The sequence below is a fragment of the Bactrocera tryoni genome, chromosome 5, assembly GCF_016617805.1.
Source record: "Bactrocera tryoni isolate S06 chromosome 5, CSIRO_BtryS06_freeze2, whole genome shotgun sequence".
Classification (NCBI taxonomy): Eukaryota; Metazoa; Arthropoda; class Insecta; order Diptera; family Tephritidae; genus Bactrocera; species Bactrocera tryoni.
Window position 1 is genome coordinate 11,014,268 of NC_052503.1, and position 22,603 is coordinate 11,036,870.

General features: G+C 34.5%; 1 protein-coding gene across 1 annotated transcript in view; it reads right to left on the reverse strand.

Moving 5' to 3' along the window:
- Positions 1-4,048: 4,048 nt before the first annotated feature.
- LOC120778962 overlaps positions 4,049-22,603 on the reverse strand; it is a 31,084-nt gene continuing 12,529 nt past the window's right edge. Inside the window, exons 2-3 of the mRNA XM_040111035.1 lie at positions 5,447-6,163; positions 4,049-5,334 (exon numbers count right to left, since the gene is read on the reverse strand). Of these exons, the coding sequence (XP_039966969.1) occupies positions 4,396-5,334; positions 5,447-6,163 (1,656 nt within the window). The 3' untranslated portion in view covers positions 4,049-4,395. The remainder of the gene's footprint in view (positions 5,335-5,446; positions 6,164-22,603) is intronic.

Consider the following 22,603-nt stretch of genomic DNA (forward strand, 5'->3'; position numbering starts at 1 on the left):
AACACCCAAGTAGTATTCCTTGTTGACTGTTTGGTTTTGGAAGGAATTGGGAGTGTACCAGAGCTCGATAATCGAAGAAAACTGTCAACATAAGCTTGATTTTTTTCCTCACTTTGACATGTTTTTCGGCTTCGGCTCACCTTTGCCACGATATTCGGCCGACTGATCGTCACTTTCCAGGTCATAAGCATATATCTAAGACTAATCGCCAGTAATAATACGTTTCATAGCATCTTGGTTGTCGGAAAGCATTATTTCACAGACGTTAACGCCACGCTGCTCTTGGATAAAAATGAGTAATTTTGGACCCAATCCTGTTTACAATGTTTTTAGGCTCACATGCTCTTTCAAAATGAGTTTCATTGACCCCTCCGATATTCCAACGTTTGTCAGATAGATCTCTGACTGTTGATCGTCGATTCTCAAGCACCAATTCCTTTATTTTGTTGACGCGTTGATTATCAGTTGATGTTTATGGCCTTCCTGGACGTGGTTCGTCCTCAACTCCTTCTCGACCGTCTTTGAATAATTTTTACCATTCAAAAATACTTGCTTCCGACAAACAATTATCATCGAAGGCCTTTTCCAACATTCCGATCGTTTTGGTAAATTTGAATGCGCACACAAAATTTAATGGAGCTTCTTTGTTGGATAATTGCACTAAACGTAAAATTCGCCGAATGCACTTTATGTACCTCAGAAAGAGCAGCGTATACTAAGCGTTAATTATTATTTTATAAAGTCCTACTATTTTTTGCCCACAGTAGTATATATATATGTATGTATGCCAACTAGTCCCTCAGTTTTTCTGATATCGATCTGAAATTTTCCACACGTTTTTTTCTTCCTAAGTGGCTGCCGAAGGGCCGATATCGGACCACTATAACATATAGCCGCTATATATACTAAACAATCGGCATAAAGTACTTACATGGATATACAAAATTTTTGAAAACTTTTTTTATTTGTTAAATAAAATGACTCTTTTCAAAGCGAAATTCACAAAAAACACTTTTTGTTGACTTGCAAGTGGATATAGCCACTTCGTAATTTTACAACGGCTGAATAATGAATAAATAAAAATTAAAACAACAAATAAAAATTAGTTTTGTATAAATTCGTACGCTAAAAGCATACATTTTGATTAAAAATTAAAATTTTTCGAAGAAATTGTGTGTGAGCACACATTAGTTTCTGGTACTTGTATATCAGTATCCGGAAATGCATTTTCTGCTTTAAAATAATATTAAAGTTTGTCTGCTTTTAGGCGCTTTATTATAACGAAGGTGATCGAAATGAGGATCGTTGATGAATTCAAGTTAAATGTTGCATAGTTTCTGGCGTAAGCGGAATCAAATGAGTACAGTTATTCGGGAACAGTTTGATGATAATAAAATTGACTTGTCTCTCTACAACACAGTGCTATTCAAACTGTTTAAAACGAAGATATGTAAGTCATACAGCTTCAAATATTTATACTTGCCATATAAAGGTCCATCCATTTCGTGGTTCCTTGTGCGCATAAACTTTAAACTTTACATATCCCCACAAGAAAAGTCTAATGGTGTGATCTCACACAATCTTCGTGGCCAATCGACCGGTACTAAACGTGAAATTAACTGCTGACCGAAGTGTTGTCTCAATAAATCCGGTCGAATATTATCGAATTACGAATGCTGGGTCTCAAGATGGGTAATGGAGTTCCAAATACTATGCGCAGTATGCGATTATGTTGACCATAAGTTGAGAGAAGTACGCGAAACATTTTCCTTGCAGATGCGAATTTTCTTAATAAAATGGCACAATTTGTAATTTGTGTTCAGTTTTTGTTGTTTGTCTTTCCTTGATGAAGTGCCAAACAATACTCAACAAAAATGACATGACAGCTTAACACGACTCCGTGATCTGTCAGAAAAAGGCTATTGAAAAAAGTACCTCTACTTGTATCACCCTTTATAATAATAAATATTTACATTCCAGATTTGATTTTGCTTTGCTTTATAATCTTTTAATCATTTCTGGCTTTTTTCCAGCTAATTTACAACTTAATACATAATGGCTCTTAAGATTTTTATTGTCACAATGAAATTAATGTGAACGGTACCTCTTGAAAATTTTAAGGACATAAGTACAAGCGCTTAAATGAAGGACCTCTAAGCAGGGGTGGTTTGCTTTTAAAGTTAAAACACTGTGTTTCACAGTACAAAACCCTCAAACCACTTGAAAAAGTAATGCTCGCTAAGTGGTACTCAATTAACCGCGGAAGGGTTGATCTTAAAAACGTGAAAATATCAGAAATATTTATATCTGCAAGCATTGAAGGTAAATGATTACAAGATTTCTTAATAGGAGGTAAATAATTAACAAGCTAAATGTCAATACTTATGAAGATACATTTAATCGCTCAAGTGTTCGAGGGGGCAAACGAAAGGCATCGAATATTATTTGTTTAATCGAAAATAAGTCAAGCTGAGGGGATATAATGTTTCTGATAGCCTTGGTTAACATCGTCTATCGATCAGCTATTTCATCATATTTTCCCGAGGCCGGCCTATACCGATTACGCTAGACAATCTTCGGCAGGTTTAACTCTGGATTTTATTTAAATTTTACGAAAATTAAACAGAGCTTTCAGAAATTCATATTTTGCTTAAAATTGTATTTAATTTTTTAGTGATTATATTAACCCTGGATGCCTATGACTTAAAAATGTCCACATATCAAAGTCCCTTTTAGAACAATCCTAAATCCTGACGAAGTCTTCTATAATAAACGATGGATACAAGCACTTGCCATGATTTATAAGAGCTACAATCCTCTTTTCAATACTGGAGTCCAGTCTCTTACATATTTACATGTATGAAAATCATGAGTTGCAGGGAGAAACAAAAGTGATTACCGCATTATACTGATCTGATTGCTGGATTATACTAAACTTCTACTTATCCCAACTTGAATCCGATATACAAAACATACAGGGCTTGTTCGGAAAGTTATAGGAAGGCATTCTCCGGAATAGCCTTGAGAGCCGAGGTGCTTGCTGCTTGCATCTCCTCTGCCGTCTCAAAATGCTTGCCTTTCATCGGCCTTTTCAGGCAAGGAAACAAAAAAGTCCGCGGGGCCACATCTGGGTTGGGATGCCGGTCGTGGTTAGGTAGCTGTTCATAAGAAATGTGGTGTGAGTCGGGGCGTTGTCGTGTTGCAACTTCCAACCGGCTCCGGTGTCTTGTCGGACCCGATTGACCATTCGTTTGACTCTCTTGAGGACTTCCACCTAAAACTTGGCATTGACGGTTTGTCTAGGAGGAACAAATTCATGGTGGATCTCTGATGTCAAAAAGGACAATGAGAATCTTTTTCATATTGGATTTGCTCATTCTTCCCTTTTTTGTAAACATGTGCTAAGGCAATCAATACTCAGAAATTTAAATAGTTAGTTTCGGACACCAGATTGCCTACCCACAGCCAACTTCAAGTTGAAAATGTTTAAATTAACAAATTTCAACACAGTTGAAACATGGCGTAACAATGTTGAATGATTATGAAAAAATTTTTAGATGAACTCTTTGAAACTAATAAAGAAATGTACCATCTAATAACACCTCATGCGCTTGAGAAAATATTTCCCAAATCCAAAATCAGTATGCTCATAAAATAAGAAAAATATTTTGACCATATAATGCGATCCTACTATCACTTCGATATATAGGTTATGTTAAGTTCTCTAGATGATATTCAAGAACTTTGTTCTCAGAAACAAATTAGGGTGTTCTTGAACTATGTAAAAGTTATGCTAAGTTCTATAGATGATCTTCAAGAACTTCAGAAAAAAATTTCAACGGTTCTGGAATTATGTAGATGTTATGTTAAGTTCTATAGATGATCTTCAAGAACTTTCTTTTCAGAAATAAATTTCAACGGTTTTAGAACTATGTATGGGTTATGTTAAGTTCTATGGCTGATATTCAAGAACTTTGTTTTAAAACAAACTCAACCATTATCGATTATATAACATATATATTTAATTTATTTTTCAAATTGTTTTCAAACCACATTCGCTTCAAAACTGTAAACCACTATTTAATACAAGTTTAATCTCAATCTTTATATTTAATTTTAAATTGATTAACATTTCTATTTCTACTTATAAATTTAATAACACGAACGCTTAAGTCTACTTAAAAAAATTCGTTGCTCTTTAACTCTGTATTATATCCAACACAAGCTCTCCTCGAATACTATATTACACAAAAGATTAAATTTCTATTTACACTACACACGCCTATCCGCAATACCACGTAATACTTGCGACCAAACAGCCCACTAACAACGCTAAACAGCTCAAGCTGCCCTGCCGTCACGCCGTCGCCATTTGACTGCTCCAAAGTGCGTCTCTTAGAATTCATTCGTTTCGCACTGCCAATCTTGCAATAAACCCAAAATTTGCAACGACTCATACGTATCGAAGTCATCAGCGTAACGTAAGGACCGCAAGGTTCGCTTGCTAACATCGAACGCCTCGCTGGCGGCCCACTTGGCGCTGACGCCGTACGCCTTGCTGCCTTTGCACTCGTACTCGCGCGGCAATGCCAGAGTCAGCGGTAATTGTTCCGCCATAACGGAATGATGCGTGACCAATGCTTTTAACGATGTAAATTGCTTCTTGGCGCCTTTCAGCTTGTAATGGTTGTCCGCCAGCGACACGACGACGAAATGCTTCACCTTCGTTTCGACGCGCAGACACAGTTCGTAGCTGCGTGATTTGCGGCGTAGCAGGAAGGTGCCGGGCGGCGCCTGTTGTAGGCGCTCAAGCGCGGCTTTGGTGGTGATGCGCGGTTGATACCAACTGCTGGCGAGCAACTCGGCCTCCTCGCTGCCATCGTCCGAGTTGCGGTTGTAGCGGAACTTTTGCTTTGGTTTTTGTTGTAACTTTTGTTGTTGTTTCAGCTGTCGTTTGCGTTGTTTCGTCGGACTCGATTTTTCGCTTATCAACTGACAGCAATCGGAGATGCCAGCATCCGAATCTTCGGCGACATGTTGATAATCAGCGTCCTCGACGCCCCATTCGCCCTGCACATCCTCATCCTCTTCCGGTTCGGTGGTGGAATCTGTGTACTGTGTGATGTTTTGCCAGCAGTTCAACGAGAGCATCGATTTTTGCGGACTAATCGATTTTTGTGGTGTATAGCCGTGTTTTTGTTGTTGCTCAGTGCATGCGTATTGTTGTTGTGGCGGAGTTTCCTCGACGTCACTCTCTAATGGGCAAGTGCACTGACTGCTGCAATCACTGGCGTCCTCCTCATCGGCATTGTACGAGGAATCCAACATGTCGACCTGCATTAGTAGAGAGGGAGAGAGGAGGAAAGAAATGTCGTGAGTAAGCTATAAAAAGATTAGAAATCTGAAAATGTTGCAGCTTTGCTTAGTGCACTGTAAGCCAACTCACCTCATCATAATCACTGGTGACGTCCTCCTCGGTGTCGCTTTTGCAAAGTGTTGCCGCCATTTGCGCTGCTCGCTGTTGTTCTCGTTCTCGTTGTTGATGTTGCTGTTGTTGTTGTCCATGTCGTTGCTGAAAGAGTTTCCGCCGCAAAAAGTCCTTCATGCAATCGTACACTTTTGGTCTTTTGCCCGCACTAACGAGCAACTCGCGATCCCCGCCCGCAGCACCCCAGCAATGCTGTTGTTGCAGCTCACCATGCGGCTGCTGCAAGTCGGACGCGTTGCCCACCAGCGTCAGCCGACTGTAGTAGCCCGAAGTGTTGGTGGTGCTGTAGGAGCAGGAGTGTGAGCAGGAATTGGATTTTTGTGATGATGAAGACGTTGACAAGTGAGTGACACAGTCAGCATTTGTTGCAACCGGCATTGTTGCTATTGTTGTGTGTTTTTCTGTTGTCAACACAGCCATTGTGTTGTTGCTACTGCTGTTGTTGTTGTTGGTGGTTGGCAGAAACTTGCTGCTCCATTGTTGATATTTGCGCAAGGCCAAGTCTAGGCTGCGACTTGTCATCGTTGTTGCCGCCGCTGTTGCTGTTGTTGTCGCCATCGCCGCCGCTGCGGTTGCCGCTGTAGGCGTTGCTGCTACTTCCATGCTGGCGGTGCAAGCGTAAGCCGGATATAATTCAGCGTACGCTGGACAATTTGCGCCAAATTGCTGTTGTGGCTGAAAGCAAGCGAGAAAAAAGAGAAAAGTGGTACCGTTAAAATTTTCCATTGGTTGCAAACTTTTGTAGTATTTTGGTGTTACAAACATTTCTTTTAATGGCTTTCGCATTTGTAGTTGTGGACAATTCACCGAAATCGCGCAGAAAATTACCAATTAGTGGGAAATTTTCTTGAAGTGCTTGCCAAAAGTGCTGAGAATAGCGCTTGAAGAGATTAAGTGTTGCTTTAAACTGGTTTAAATTTGGAGATAAAGTTAAGTTTTGGCGAAAATTGTTCAATAAAAGATTGCCTTAATATGCAGGATTGTATTTTTCGCTTAAAAAGGTGCCTTTGATATACGCATTGTCTGGAAAGTTATATTGGACTACAATAATTCTAGTTTAAAGTGTCTCTTTTTATCCAAAAAACAAAGTTTGTGCAATGAGAACTCGTACATACTTAAAAACGGGACTCGTTTACTGATAGTTAGAATATTTTTTGGGATTAGTGACTGTTATAGTTGAGAACTAAACCATTTTAGTCAAATTCATGCCATTCAGCAAGGACATAAACCTACATTGAAAGGTTCATGCATAGCGACTGTTACTAGCATATCATGAGTGAACTAGAGTTTCAGTTTGTGACATTAACAGCTGATTGAAATCATTCCTGTGAACTACTGGTTAGAACTACTAGAAAAAGTATAGAGATTAGGTCAATGGAAGCCTTCTAAGAAATCTAATAAAAAATTAGAGACTTGCGGTTCTTACAAATTCATCCACTTTTGAGGCGACTCTTATTGTATTACAAAAGAGTTATTGTATACAAAAGAGTCTCCCGAGGGAATCCTCTTGTCATATCAGCCTATTCTCTTATTCTGTTTCACTCAACAAATAATTTGGGATATGCTCATTCCCCCAAATATTTGTGTGTTCTGAACAGAAAGCAGATTTGTGTTTTTTCATAGGATATTTTGTCTCACAACAACTTCTCCTTGTCATGCATGACTTGGAAGAAATGGTACTTATATTTATTGTACGTGTGTTCTTCAATGATAAATTGTCACAATTATCAAAATATATGTATGTACATATATAGCATGTATGTACATATATAGCATGTATGTACATAGGTCTGCATATATGTACTTGCACTTTAACAATTGTCTCATGGCGAAAAAATTGGATTCGAAAATTTCGCAGGATTCGCAATGGGTGCCCAAAGAAAGAAAACTACCGCCGCGCGACCATCAAAGCAAGCAACACCTACTTTTCTTCGTAGAAGAAAACCCACAGTAGTGTTCACAGGAAATTCCAGTTTGAAGTACGTGTCTATATATGTTTGTATGTCTATTCAACACACCTCCATGCGTGCGTTTCTACGTGCTCTACCTTTGATTTCCCACAAGAGCCGAGTTGTGTCAACAAACCATGCTGAGTCTACTAAGTAGCTGTATTTCAGTCCAACACTAAGCGATCACGCCTAACTGTTTTTTTTTGCATTGAATACAGCAAATTTATTGGCGTTACAAAGAAAACGGTAACTAGCTGATATGCCACAGTGGTAGTTTCTTGGAAAGTGATTAAATTAATAGTGGCGACTTTGATGAATGTGTCACATAAGTCTTATAATGAGTGCCTAGAATGATTCTTCTTTGAAGAATTAAAGAAAATATTTTACGTTGTTATTTTGATTAATTTTTGAATAAAGTCCGACTTCAGTAAAGAGGTTTTCCTCTTCTCTACATCAGATCGCCCATTAATTATTTTTTTCTTTAATTTTTGTGATTTTATTTTTCTTTCCCAAATATTTTTTTTGCTTTCAAAAGTACCCTGTTCTATATTTAATAACTTTTAAGGGGTACCTTTAATAAGCAGTTATGAAATACCTTTTATATACAGTTGTGGAGTGGGCAATTGCTATGAAATAATAATATCTTTATTTATTGTAATTATTTGAATTATTTGATATTAAGTCTGTTTAGTGGCATCGAAATCTGAAAATTTGATATTTATAAGGAAACTTTTGATTTTTTCCATTTTAATTCCTCCTGAATGTAGGCAGCATGTACCTGTATTTAGTGTAGGGAGTAAATCGTGGCCTACATTTAGGATAAAACTAGCAAAGTCGCACACTTGTCTTAAACTGCTGATATTAAAATAAATACTTCTGCTGTTTTAGATCAAAAATTCGTTAGATTTCAGTAACAGACTGATGCATATTATTTTTGCTTATACGCTTTTCTATATGTTTTGTAATCGCGAGTTTTAATTTTTAATGAAATATTTTAATTTTTTGTCAAATAAGTTGTAAATATTTCTATATTTCCCATAAAAATCAGTGCGACCTCAAGTCCATACCAGAGCATATATGAAAAGATATATTTTTAGCCACTCACAGAAAAGCTTCACATTCACTTCACAGAACATTCACTTTACCACCTCCATCAAACAGAGCAGGAAACAACAGTGTTGGCATCAAAGGATAATCACATTATAGTGACTCCAAAAGGTTTGACATGCGGACTATAAACACGCACCACCACATACTCAAATAAGTTCCTATAAGTATTTGTGTGTCACATGTTTGCATTATGACTTTGCTTTATGTTCGCATATGTTGCACATTGCCTTATTTACTTTAGGTCAATACAAACAACAAAAAAGGATAACAGTATTTTTATCAAAAAAAAAAAAAAATAACAAAAAAATACTGTTAAATTTCTTTAGTGCACAACAACTTAATGTGTGTTGGGGGAAAAAAGAACCTTAGCCAAATGTTGCAGTTAATGCGGCATATTGCTCTTTTATATTTACACTTCTGCTGACTTTGCTTGACTACTATTTCGTCTGTTTATTTTATGACTTTTCATATTTCTACAAAGAACTCATTTTTAGCGTTTAACTCATCATTGTCATAATTTTTTGTGGGCTTAGGCGCTTACAGAGAAGTATATATGTATGTTATAAAGATGTACACACCACACTAACAACATATCAAATTTGCAATTCTCCACTTCTTTCATTATTTGCACTACTTATTTGGCAGTTACTCCGAACATTTTCTCCCACTTTCTTGCAGTGTCACTTTGGGCGTTGATTTTCAACTTAAATAAAGGCGAGCGCACCAAAAGGGATTTTCTGACTTAGCGTAAATGACGGTGAGTACAAAACAACGATTTACTTATGTTTGTATGCATGTATTTACAACAAAAAATAATCATGTCTTTGTGTACCATTGCAAAGGCACTGCAGGATATTGTATGTATGTTTGTGTTGTTGTACATATATCTGGTGTTAGGATTTGGAGTACGAAGTAGTGAAAGGACTTTTGGGAATTACAAAAAGTCAGTGCGAGAAAATTGAAAAAAAAAAATCAAAAGTGAGTAGCCTAGAAAGGCGAAGCCGGAATAAATGTAAATGCTTAGAAAAAATGTTGAGAAAAAAGTGCCACAGAGAATAAAGATTACAGCTGATTGTAGCGCAAAGATTAGTCGGCTTTGTGTGGCGTGTTTTTCAGACTTTTCTTGATTGCTTTGTTACTAAAATGGGTTGGGCTGCTGTGTTTATATAGAAAATTTTGAAAATAGGATGAAAACATTGTATGACAAACCCAAAAAATATCAAATTTTCGGGATAAGTTTCTATTATGAATTAAAAACATCTAAAATATGTACTTTTTGAAAACACATTTCTAACCGTATATAAGATTTAATATTTGAAAAAGTAAATGGGTTTAATCAAATCTATGAAAATCAGACTTTTTTTACTTAAAGACTGTTTTAGTATTAGTTGGATTAGTAAATACATGCAAATCGAACTCGATTTTATTCACAATTTTCATTTTAGAGTTTAACCACAAGTTGGAGTTTGTTAAAAATTTTAAATTTTGGAGTTTAACATTAAATACAGTTCTTTCCAATTCTAGTATTTCAAACAGAAAATCGAGTTTTTTGATAGTTAGACGATTAGTACTTAATCACCATCTTTATTTATTGAAAGCCTTGTTTAACCCCATAATTAAATTTAGTGTTTAGCCACAGACTCGAGTTTACTGGAAATTTAAGTGTTTATCCACAGACTCGGGTTTATTCATTAATTTAGTGTTTAACTACAAACTCGAGTTTAGTGCCAACTAAAATGTAAAGTGTTTAAACACAAACTCGAGTTTATTGAAATTCACCATAAGCCCGATTTTATTGGTAAAATCGAGTTTGCTGAAAATTTTGATGTTTAACCACAAAACCAAGTTTATACGTAGTATATTATTTTAGTGTTTAGTTACAAACTCGAGTTTACTGGAAATTTTGGTGTTTAGCACAAAATCGTACTTCTTGACTATTTTAATGTTTAACTATAAAATAGGGTTTATTGCAATTGTAGTGTTTCAACAAAAATTTAATTTATTGATAACTTTAGTGTTTAACCACAAACTCGTGTTTATTGAAAATTTTGATGTTTAACACAGTTTATTGACTATCTTAGTGTTTAACCACAAACTCGAGTTTACAGAAAATTTTTGTGTTTAACTACAAAATCAACTGATTATTTTAGTGTTTAGCCACAGGCCAGAGTTTGTTGAAAATTTTGGTGTTTAGATCAAGTTTACTGGAAAGTTTAGTGCTTAACCACAAACTCGAATTTATTGTAAATTTTTGACTGCACCACAAACTCGAATTTATTGACAATTTCAGTGTTTAACCTCAAAATTGATTCAATTTAGTTTATAAACTAAAATTTTTAAAATCTTCTTTAATTAGTCTAAGTCGTGTTTTTTTTTGCTCTAAATGGAGTTATAACCATATTATCTAACAAAACCTAATTATATAAGTGAACTCGACATTGAAAAATTTAATCATCAAAGCCTCGATTGCCATAAAATTTGTCAAGAAATGTTAGGTCAAAGTCGGAGTTTCATCAGCACCTTCATAAAAACACTTGGATATTGCGCACAAACACTTAAACTTAAACTAGAGTTTAAAACTTGTTCATGAAACCAAAATGCCAGCTCCTTGTTGAAAACTAGGTTACTTTGATGGTTTCAAAAATTCAGAATAATTTGCAAAAATTTCCAACACTATTAGTTCTTAAACCCTCCAACTCTTGAGTAGCATACTTCACTTAATTAATGCCAAAAGTGTGTTCGATTCGCCACTAGCCAAGTTTTCGCGCAAGCTAAGATAAGCTTAATATTACAATAACAATCACAAGTGGTTTATTGCTGTCTTCAGCAATAGAAGGTGAATTCTTCCATTTCTCTTAATTCATAATTTTTTTAAGATAAGCGCAGCAAAGAAAAATAGTACTCATTAAAAAGTTAGTGAAGACTCCTTTTCAATAGCAAAATACTACTAATTACTATGCGTATATTAAACTGTGAGTGAGTAAAACTGAAAGTAAATATTTTATGTGGTCCCTTTGAAACGTCATAACCCGACTTTTCATTAAACAAGGCAAAAGGCCATATGCTTTCATAACAGACATTTCCACTTGAGAGACAAAAGAAGCCAGCAGACAACAAGTACTGAATGTCCTGAAAATAGTTAAATGAGAAATGAGAAACGGGAAAGGGTGCTCGACTAGTAACTCATCAAAGGATAGTGCAGACAAAGCAATGTCTGGCAGCGCGGTGTAAAAGCGAAGCAGGCTGTCAATAGTAGCAGTACATATTTACCTAACTATATATACATATATGTAAATATATAGTATGCATATCGAACTAGTTAAGCAGTCGAGCGTGTGGGCAGGAAAATGGCAAAATAATGAGCGCACAATAGCAAGGATCCTGCATATTTGTAGTACAACGCTCGTACCAATTGATAAACACACACACATGTATATGCAAACTCATGTATTTGCCATTTTTTACAATTTCCATTCAATCATCAATGCCCGTTTCGCTGTTCGCGCTCGTTCCAGCTACATGTTTTTGTGTGCGTGTGTGTGTGTGTTCAGGTACTTGAACTTCCTGCATTGAGCGCCGATACGATTCGATTTCAATTGTCTGCTGTTGAATGGTTTGGTGGTTTATTGGCAAACTGACGCGTCATGCCAAATGGCTTGGCAGGCATTCATCACAACCGAGCATTACTATAAGCATGTGCATGTCATATGTCCGTCCGTCAGTCAGCAGCACTGACAGTTAATGCTTCGTTGTGGCAGTTCGCAAAAAGATGAGAAAAAAATGTTTAACACATTTGTTCTGCTTTTTAAATATCCGTTATGCTGCATGCTTATATATAATTTATTTGTGTGTGTGTGTATGTGTGTGTATTCTCATATCCTTATAGAAATATGGCATATTCATATTCAATATTATAGTCTTATGTACATATGTATATGTGCTTGTTGGGCTCATCGGTTGTCTGTGTTCGTGATGCGGCTTGTCAGTGTGTGGTTCGATTGTGTGGCAACTGTTTTTGATGAACTCGTATGCGCAAACATGTTGATGAACCTCCCGCAGAGATTGTCAGTTGCAGAAGTATGAATTTATGATCGAAGTGTGGAAGGAAATATGGAATGTACATATATCGCACATACATATGTATGTATAACATATGATATTATATATTTAATACGTATCAAAATGTACGTATAATTCAATATGTACATAGTACTATAAAGTTGTTGTATTGATTTCGGGATAAGACAGCTTATGACAAATAAATGTTAGTGATTAAGCAGTCCTTTCTGTAAAAATTCTTCAGATCCAGAAATTGTAGGATTAGCATTTGATTGAAACAATTACAATTTTTCGGGATCCCGAAATCTCGGGATTGTATAGTTTTGTTCGCATTGGTTATTTTGAAAATTTGAAAGCATTTGATTGAAAAAAAATTTTTTTTCGGGATCCCGAAATTTCGGGATTGCGTAGTTTTGCTTGCATTGTTTATTTTAGAAATATAAATTTCCGATGTGTGAATCTAATTTAATAAAATGAGTGATTAGTTGGATTTCAATCAAAATATTTAGTGCCAAAATTTCAGGAACTCGTGTAGCTCTGTTCTTTTATTTTAAAAATATACTCGTATTTAAATTATTTTATAATGTATTATGTAAAATGTATTCTACAAAACGTTGGAATCAGGCCTTGTTATTATTTATTAAATTAATTATTATTATTTTATTAAACATATTTTCACCTTACAGTTACTTAAATAAACTAATAAATGCAATTATTAATAAAAAGAATAACATTTATTCACAAACACTCCCACATTATCGAATTAAGGTTATTTAACAATTAATTTTCGTAGGTGCAGTTGTAAGCATACATTTGAAGTTTCGGTATTGACTTTTATGAATACCCATATTTCGGGATTCTCTTTTTACTATCTAATATACTGATTAAGTACAAGTGGTTTTATAACTTTTTGTGAAACAATAAGCATTTATTTAAATTTCGGGATTGTCATATAAGAATCCCGAAATTTCGGGATTAAATTTTTGATTTATAATATTTTTGCTTGAGTAAAAGTTGCTAAATAACTTGTTATGAAGCTGTAAGTGTTCATTTAAGTTTGGGAATTGTCATTTAAGAATCCCGAAATTTCGGGATTAAATTTTGGATTCCTAATTTTGTGTTTAATTAAAAGAAATAAACTTTAATAACTTAATGTGAAGCTGAGAAGGACGCATTTTAAGTTTCGGGACAGTCATTTTCGAATACCGAAATTTCGGGATTATCATTAGACTTCCTTCGTTATTGCTTAACATATAAAAATGCATTTTTGATGCAAACCGGAAACTTTCTTCAGCAAATTTGTGCTGTCAAGCGGATATTTTTTGATGCTTGAGCCTCTGTACATACTATACATGTGCACTATACATGTGTACATACATATGTATGTATGAATACACATAGATGTATTAAAATGTTAATGCTTAAGTGATTTGCTAACCACATGCGCACATGAATTTATTGTTAAATGAAGCATGCAAATAAGAACTCTCCCATTTTCACCTTTCAACAGATTTTCCAAGCACTGCATTAGTGTGGATACACACACATACATACACGCACTTTCGTGTACTTTAATTAATGCACCCTAAGAAATAAAATGTGTAAAGCGCTCATTACACGCCCATTTATTGCATAAAATGACGAAATTGTATATTCTATGCACCAAAGGCTTCCTGTCGGCGTTGAAAGCAATAGTTGCTCTCAATACAGTGAGTGGGAAAAGTATGCGTGCACATAAGCCGGAATTATCTATACATAGGCATATTGCTGCTCAAGCGTGTGTGTAAGTCTAAGCACGCTGCTGAGCAATAAATAAGATTGGTGCGCACCTTTTGTAGATAAAAGCAGCAAAAGCCGTCACTCCTAAAACACGCGCGTTCGCTGGCAAAGGGTAATATACATTTATCCTTTGAATTTTTTATGCTTCAAATGAAAAGAAAAAGTGCTTGTGTGCCCAATGAACGCATTGCAATACAATGGCAGTCCATTTTCTATATATTACGATGTGCTATGCCGCGACTAGACACGCATTGCGTTGCGCATGCGGAGCATAAATTCATAAGTAGGCCGCAAAGGTGTTAGCAGCGGCTATAAAAACACGAAATTAGTTAAAAAAACACCTTTTTCGAAATCCATTACACACATTTAAAGAGTCTACAACTATTCTGCGCGTTATTATCTATACTACACTGGACATTTGGGGTATTTAATTTGGTTTGAATAATTCTTTTATTATAAGTGAAGACTTTTTGTATGTTTCAGCTATGAAACTCTTGTTTTTAACTGCGCTGTTGAAAGCAGTACAGTCGGCGTTGAAAGCAGCTCAAGTGCGTCTATGAAGAAACTATAGAAGAATATGATAGAAGTAGCAGTTGAAATGAATCGGCAATAAGCGCGCTTCCTTCTCGAGTAAATAGTGCTCTAAGCACTATAATGCTAATGCAATTATAATGATCCTACAACAACAGCGTGAATGCCGCGTGATCCTCACTGCCGCCACGCACGTCTAAAGATAGCGAAGGTGCACAGCCAAAAAGTGGAGTTAGGCATTGAGTTTTTTTCCATACACACACATAAATTTATCTGTCTGTATCATCAGCATACACATTAAAAACAATAACACCTTTATAACTATTATTTCAGGCTCGAATATATGCTGCTTTGTTATCCTCTCAACTGAAAGTGCAACAAAAGATGCATTTTCATGCCGCGGGCAGCCAAACATATGCATGATCTACACGCGTATTTTTTTTAAATTAATGCAACAACAACAAAACGCATTGTATAAATGGTTGTAAGTGGCTTGAAAATATTAGTTGCCTGCTGCCTGTTGGAGTAGCGGCTTATAGGGCTTCTCAATGACTGTTAAAAGGTCAGCAGTGTGTTGGTGTATTATTTTTGTAAGTGTATGTGTGTTTTGATGTTTTAATGCAATTTGTATTTCACATGTGTATACGAGTATATGTACGTATGAGTATGTATAAATGATTACATATGAGCCTTTGAATGAAAGATAACAATGGATGGATTTTCATGACATAAAATTGTTAGAAAAATGACTTGCTTTGTTGTTGTTCATTACCTGGTAGTAATGCAAGAAAAAAATTGTATAAATTTTAAGTCACTGTTACAACGTAAATCTGTTTATGCTTTGTTTGCGCCCTTGAAAAACCAGCAGTTTAAGCAGAAGAGGCAGAATGAAACCAGAACAAAAAACACTCAAGTCAAGGTGTGTTATAAATGCCAAAGCATATGTTCTTTTTGTACCATAGAATTTCTTAGCTGTGAAATTGATTTATTTACTGAAATGCGTAGAGCAACTATTTGTAATTTTTTTATTTAATTAATTTTTTGTTTATTTTGTGGTCATGTCTGCCATATGGTTAGAAGAGTGAAGTTAATCCAATGGATTTAGAAGCATTCTTGAAAAAAATTGAATGCAAATTGATTAAAAAGAGAAAAAATAAAATAAAAATAATATATTTTAAACTAAATGTAAATAATTCTTGAACAATTATATAGTAATTTTCAAAAGCTTTTACTTTAAAAAATTTTATATGAAATTTTGAGCAATATTTTGTGTAAGCAAATGTATTCTTTATTCTTATAGCGAGTTTAACTATCTTTAAATCTTTTATTAAGTGCACTCATTCGAAAAATATTCTGGGAAAAAGTCCAACCTTCAAACGTAAAAGATAAATTTTAAATTTTTTTTACATTATTTCACAAAAATCTGCCCGAAAAACATAAATTATCTCATTTTTATGACTTTTGACGTTTTTATTCTACAATTTAATTTTTTTCATTAGTGCGATTGAAAAAATCGTTAACAAGAAGTTTTATAATAAAACTATTTTAAACACTTCATTGACATCTAATACAATCCCGAAATTTCGATTTTTGAGTCCCGAAATTTCGGGATTTTTTCGGGTTACGTTTTATATGCTTTGAAAACACTGAGCTACAAGTCATAAGCAAACGAAATCTGTGTAAGCTAATCCCGATATTTCGGGATTTTAAAATCCCGTTATTATGAAATTTCGGGATTTTATTGGAAACAATTAAGTTTCTTTTGTTTTAAAACTATTTCGTTAATAAAAGGCATTTCCATACTTTTCGTAAAAGCAGAGGAGCAAAAGGATGACGGACCTAAGAGCTTTTCAACATGTTATATTAAGAGGGAACTTAACATTTTCCCTAGTAATTTTGGAAACGCGATAGTTAGAACTCCGTTCTCAAAGCATGCTGAAATGTACTTTTCACAATTTAAAGTCTTAAAGTTTGTCATTTAGTCGAGAGTTAACTGAGACTTCGTTCAAGGAAACTGCTAGTTTGTAATCGAAATTAAGCGAGAAGAACTGTTAAAATTGCTTAAGTCAACTTGCAGTATAATGACTTATTTGATTCTTAATAGTTATCTGATCACACTCTTTTCCTCACTTTTATCACATTTTGAAGTTCACAGCTCTTTAGTATTATTTCAGATAAGAAATATTTTCGTGTCTCGAAATCGTAATCAAAATAAATCAAATTGCTTCTATTAACTTAAATCAACTTAAATTGACTTAAGCCACTTTAAAATATTATTTCAAGTATACACGAAAATAGCACAGTTTCTGGCGCCACAATGCCTCATGTTGCCCACCATTTAGTCACTTTTAAATGAGCAATCCATTTTACACAGAAATATTTACACTAAAAATACATTTCTGCTCCAATTGTTCGAAAAGCTTTTAATAAAGCAGCCGCAGCTATTAAATAATTGCCAGCAATTAATTTCATAATATAAAATAGCAATATATTTTGACACTAATTAGCCGGCTAAATGCCGTGAGGGTGGCTTAGCGACGTTGGCATGCGGCGAACATGGCAACATAGAAGCGTGCAGCCGAACTATGCGAGGGAAGTTGACAAAAAAAGTCGAAACAGCAAAAAAGTATGTTCAATTTTTTATAAATCTTTTGTGCCGACACTCTTTGTAACGGCACATGTGTTTTCCATGTCGCTAAAAGCCGCTTTAATGCCGCGGCGGCAAACGGTGGGGGAAGTATTTGACTTCGGCGCGCATGGAAATGCTTTAAGCCCGTTATGCGACAGCAGTGATTGTCACCGAAGAGGGGGAAATTGTGTGCTGTGTCATTGCAGAAGGTAAAAAGTTCAGACACTCACACATACTATATACATATGTATGCGTATATGTAAGTATATAAGGGCTCGGTAAGGGCTTGAAATCAGCACCATTTGTACGCAATTGATCTCTGCTTATACAAGCGGCTACATGAACAAAGTGAAATGACAGCGGGCAGAGTCAGCGCAGCAACTACATGGCGACGGCCTTGGCGCCGGGTAATGCTATCAACAGTGAAGAAGCCGCTGTTTGAACAGAAAAGAGCATTTACTTTAGAGTACCATTAACTCCTAGAAACAATCAAGCCGCCACCGACTGTCGCAAAAGTTGTGAAAATGTAGGCCTGACCTACTACCCACTTTGCTAGAGACGAGCCCATACGAGCGCACACACACACACCCAACCGTTTTTCGCATAAATCCTTCTTGCTAATACCTTTTTGACTTCTGCACAGATGTTCTCCTTGCAAACTTGTCAACCCCTCAGCTTCAATTTTATTTATACTTTTTTTTTTTAATCGCTGTTGTGACATTAAATTTTTATGAAAAATTTCAACTTCAGTCTCTTAAGGTGTACGCCTGTGGTTTGCCTGATTTTTAAGTACCCGCCAACCCCTCGTTTTACCATCTTTCATGCAATTGGCTTCATTATTAGCACTCAATACTGGTACCGCGTCGAGCAACCGCAATGCAAAAAGTAGGTGTGTACAAAACGTTTTAAATGAAAATTGTGAGGGTTGTTCAGCGAAGTACGCAATGCGTAGAAAACAGTTGAAGAGGCTTGCCACTCAAACAGCTGGTGTCTTTAGAAATTAATTCGATTGTTTGCGCTTAGTTGCATTGTACGGAAGAGTCTTGAGTTATGAAAAAGAAATTAAACAAACCTAAACAACTGTCGTAAATATTGTTGAGATTGTTGCTGTGTGGTTTTTGTTGCATGTGTTTCGAAAAAATGCGAACACTTTTACTTTGGTTAAAATTACAAACTATTGTCTATATATAGGCGGAATTGGCAGTTGTCGAAGTATGGTTATAGGCATAGAGCGCGAGAGAGCACGGAATTGTGTTAAATTCCTATATTTTAATTTTTATAGCTTTTAAATTTATTTAGGATTATACAATTACAATTCTATCCTACAATTTTCACTGAAGAAAAATTTTATTGCCTACATTTAGTGTATATTTCAATTAGTCTGAAAGGTCCTACATACGTATTTAATATGAAGTCAAAGTTTATGACGCTGGTCGCCTGAAACCTCTTTTTTCAACAAATTTTTTAATGAAAAATTCTTTATTTATTATTCGTTATTAAATTCAATAGAAGTATGCAATTATTTCTTAAAACAATATTCTCTGAATGAAGAGCCTTCAAAGACGGTCAGGAGATCTTTGAAGACATGCCTCGTTCTGGACGACCTGTGACCTCTGTAACTGATGAAAACATTAAAAATTATTTACAGTTTTCGGGTCCTTTTTGTCGGTACATATATCAATAGTCGGTAATTAATTTCGAAAAAGGGTTAATCTCCTTGTTCCCGTAGCCGATCGCTACCTCCGAAAAGAAGTATATGGTGGTGGTGAAGAATTTTCTGCTGAAAATCACCTCATATTCGAAATCCAAAGCAAAAATTTATTTTACAATAACAGATCAATAAAGGTAATGATAGAAATACTGTAAAAAATTTTGATTTCGACCAAATGGTGGCTTCTCAAGGAAAAATTGTTCGTGGAAGTAAATAAATTTGCATTAAGCAAAGGCCTAAGAAATCGAAATTTTAATTAAAAGGCTTATTTTTTCGTTTACTGCCTGAAAATTCTTGCAAATCTATTTGAGAAGTTCGTGTCAAAGTTTCAAGTTGATCAGTTTAGCCGTTTCGGAGAAAGGTCTTATAAAAATACTTTTAACTTCCCCTGTAACCTTAAAATAAAAAAGGTAGTCTACATATAGGCAGACGGCTGAATGATGACCATAAAAAAAACTTTACTTTTTAAATTTAAGCAAGAAGATATCTCTATATGTATGGTATTTTGAAAATTTTTTTTTGGGTAAATAGTTTTTTGATAGCCTTGCATTGCGCCTTTTCAATACGCAACAAAAATAATCGAAGCTCATACAAATCGAAGCATACAATTCGGAGCGCAGATAAATGAAACAATTCTGTTCTATTAACGTTAAGAATATCAAGAGAGTGAAAGAAAGTAAGAAAATTAATTTAATTAAATTAAACTAAATTAAATTAAATTAAATTAAATAAAACTAGATCGGATTAGAAAAAATAAAAAAAAATTAAAATAAAATAAAATTAATTTGTGGAAAATAAAAGCACTGAATATATAATTAAATTTAAATTTAGCTTTTAAAATATTTTTAAATTTTCCTAATTTCCTATAATTTTTTTTAACCCATCAGATATCTTCATTTATGATATATTTTATTAGAACCATGCCTTTCTGCTTCTCCACGTCGCCGTTCTCTCAAAATACATTTATACTCAATATATGTACATGTCCATGTATATATTATGTATACATTGTTGTATATTTGTCCAGCATATTGCATGGTGTCTGTCGGCAACATTAAAGTCACAACTATATTCAGATTTCATTTTTAGTTGACACTTTTATAGACGCAACAAACACCCACATTCTCGTTGTTTACGAATATAAATAAAGCACAAACTTAATACACACATACATAAACATTACAATATAAATGTGTTCACACTGTGCAACTTGTGGCCAATTTTTCACAGTCCATTAAAAACTTGAGGCTGCTGCTCCACACCATCTCCCACACACATACAAATGCATAATTCATTCACAGCCACCGAAAAACTCGCTTTTGATACGCTTCTGTTTTTGTTGTTGTTTTCCGCTATATTATTTTAGAACATACATATGTTGAGCGGCATTTAAAATCAAAGTTTATGACACATTTCCCTTCGCACAACTGCTGGTCTTATAAAACAATATTAAAATGCCACAAAATAGACGATAAGTAATGTCAGCGATGGCACAAAAGCTCAAAGCGATGTAGATGCACACAGCCATACTTACATGAAACGCAACTAATTTCGTTGAATTTGTGAATTATGGCAAATAACACACACACGCACGCACAATTCACAAGTGGCAGGGGGCGGCAGCGTAGATTTACATGTCAAAAAGCATTGCGGATGAGTTATGTGTGGCACGCACACACATACATATATATACTCAAACACATATACATACATAAAAAAAAAATGCACTGCGATATATCATACTTATAAAAACAATGCTGGTGCCGGGAGTGTATATTGTTAAAGGGTTTAAACAGCAACACATAACCGTAAAAGTATGTGTGTTTGTGTATGCGTGCACCCGAAAATTTAGTTGCTTTTGTAATGCCTTAATTTTTTTCATTGAAAGAACTATTGCGGGCGTATTAAATAATTCAGCAGCAAATCCACTGGCACTGGCTGCACTAACGCACATATACACCGACATATGTACATACATACATGCACATAGTTCACAGTGTCATAAAAGTTTTACGATATGCCTTTTCACGCCTTTCAGCACACATTTCCTTTCAAGTTCTTTTTAATAACGTCTGCTCTTAGCTTTGCTTGTGATTTAGTTGGCTGCTGTGGTTACACGCTGATTTTGGGATTTAATCAAAGTCCCACCCACACACACACACACACACACAAACATTTTTTTATCGGTACACACACATGTATAAACAAATGTATTCCTTTTAGCTGATGTCTCAGCACTTTATTGAATCATTGTTTATCCACAGCCTTTTGGTTTTCTTTGCTGCCTCAGTGACTGCTTCGTCCGCTGCAGTGGCATTAAATATAAATTCTAAATTTTCAAATCAAATTTTATTAGCCATAAAATGCTTTGCGGCATCACAATTAGTTAAAGTTTCACATATGATATCGCCGACAGCAACAGCTGCTGTCGCTGCTGATTCCCGTGCATTTTACAAAGTGGCTCATAAAAAATCCTTCGGCCGCACCGAGCGGGTCAAATACAATGAAATTTGTTGCTGTTGGCATTTGAGTTGGACTATTGCTTTAAAGAAATTTAGTGTTTTGCGCCATTTTGAGTAGTTGATTTGCATCAATATGGGTCATTATGGCTCTAAATTAAATGTGTTTGATTTTGGTTTTTATTTTTTGACTTTTGATAGCTTCATTATAATGCTTATGAGTTTTGATTGTTGTTTTATGGTCACACTGACTCGGAAAACATTAATGCTTTGCTATATTTGTTGGGTGTGCATATGTTTTGAATAAGGAAAAATATTACAATTAAAAAATGGTTTTTTAAGTATGATTTACATGTGAAGTTAATTAAAACTGAAATAAAAAATTTTAAAGCAAAAATATTTTTTTTTAATATACATATGTACATACATATATGTTTGAAAAGTAAAATTTTTTAAAAATAGTAAAAATTAATAATTTAGTCAAAAAAAAAAACAATATTACTAAACTTTTTCGAAAGTAGCATATACATATGTAATTTCAAACCCCCTCTTAATTTCACAATATGTAATGGTTTAAAATATTATAAAATTTAAAAAAAATAATAATTAAAATAAAATGTAATAATTTTAATAAAGAAAAAATTAAAAATAAAAAGTTTTAATAAAAAAGTTACAATAAAAAAATAAAAATATTGTAAATAAAAATAAAAAATAATTATAGATAACAAAAATAAAAAAAAAAATTATAAAAAATTAAAACAAAAAAAAAGATAATAATTTTAATTATATTTTGTTTATTTATACAAATAATATTTTATAAAAATAAATATACCAATTTTTTGATTAAAATTTATTTGATTTTATTAAAAAATATTATATATTATATGA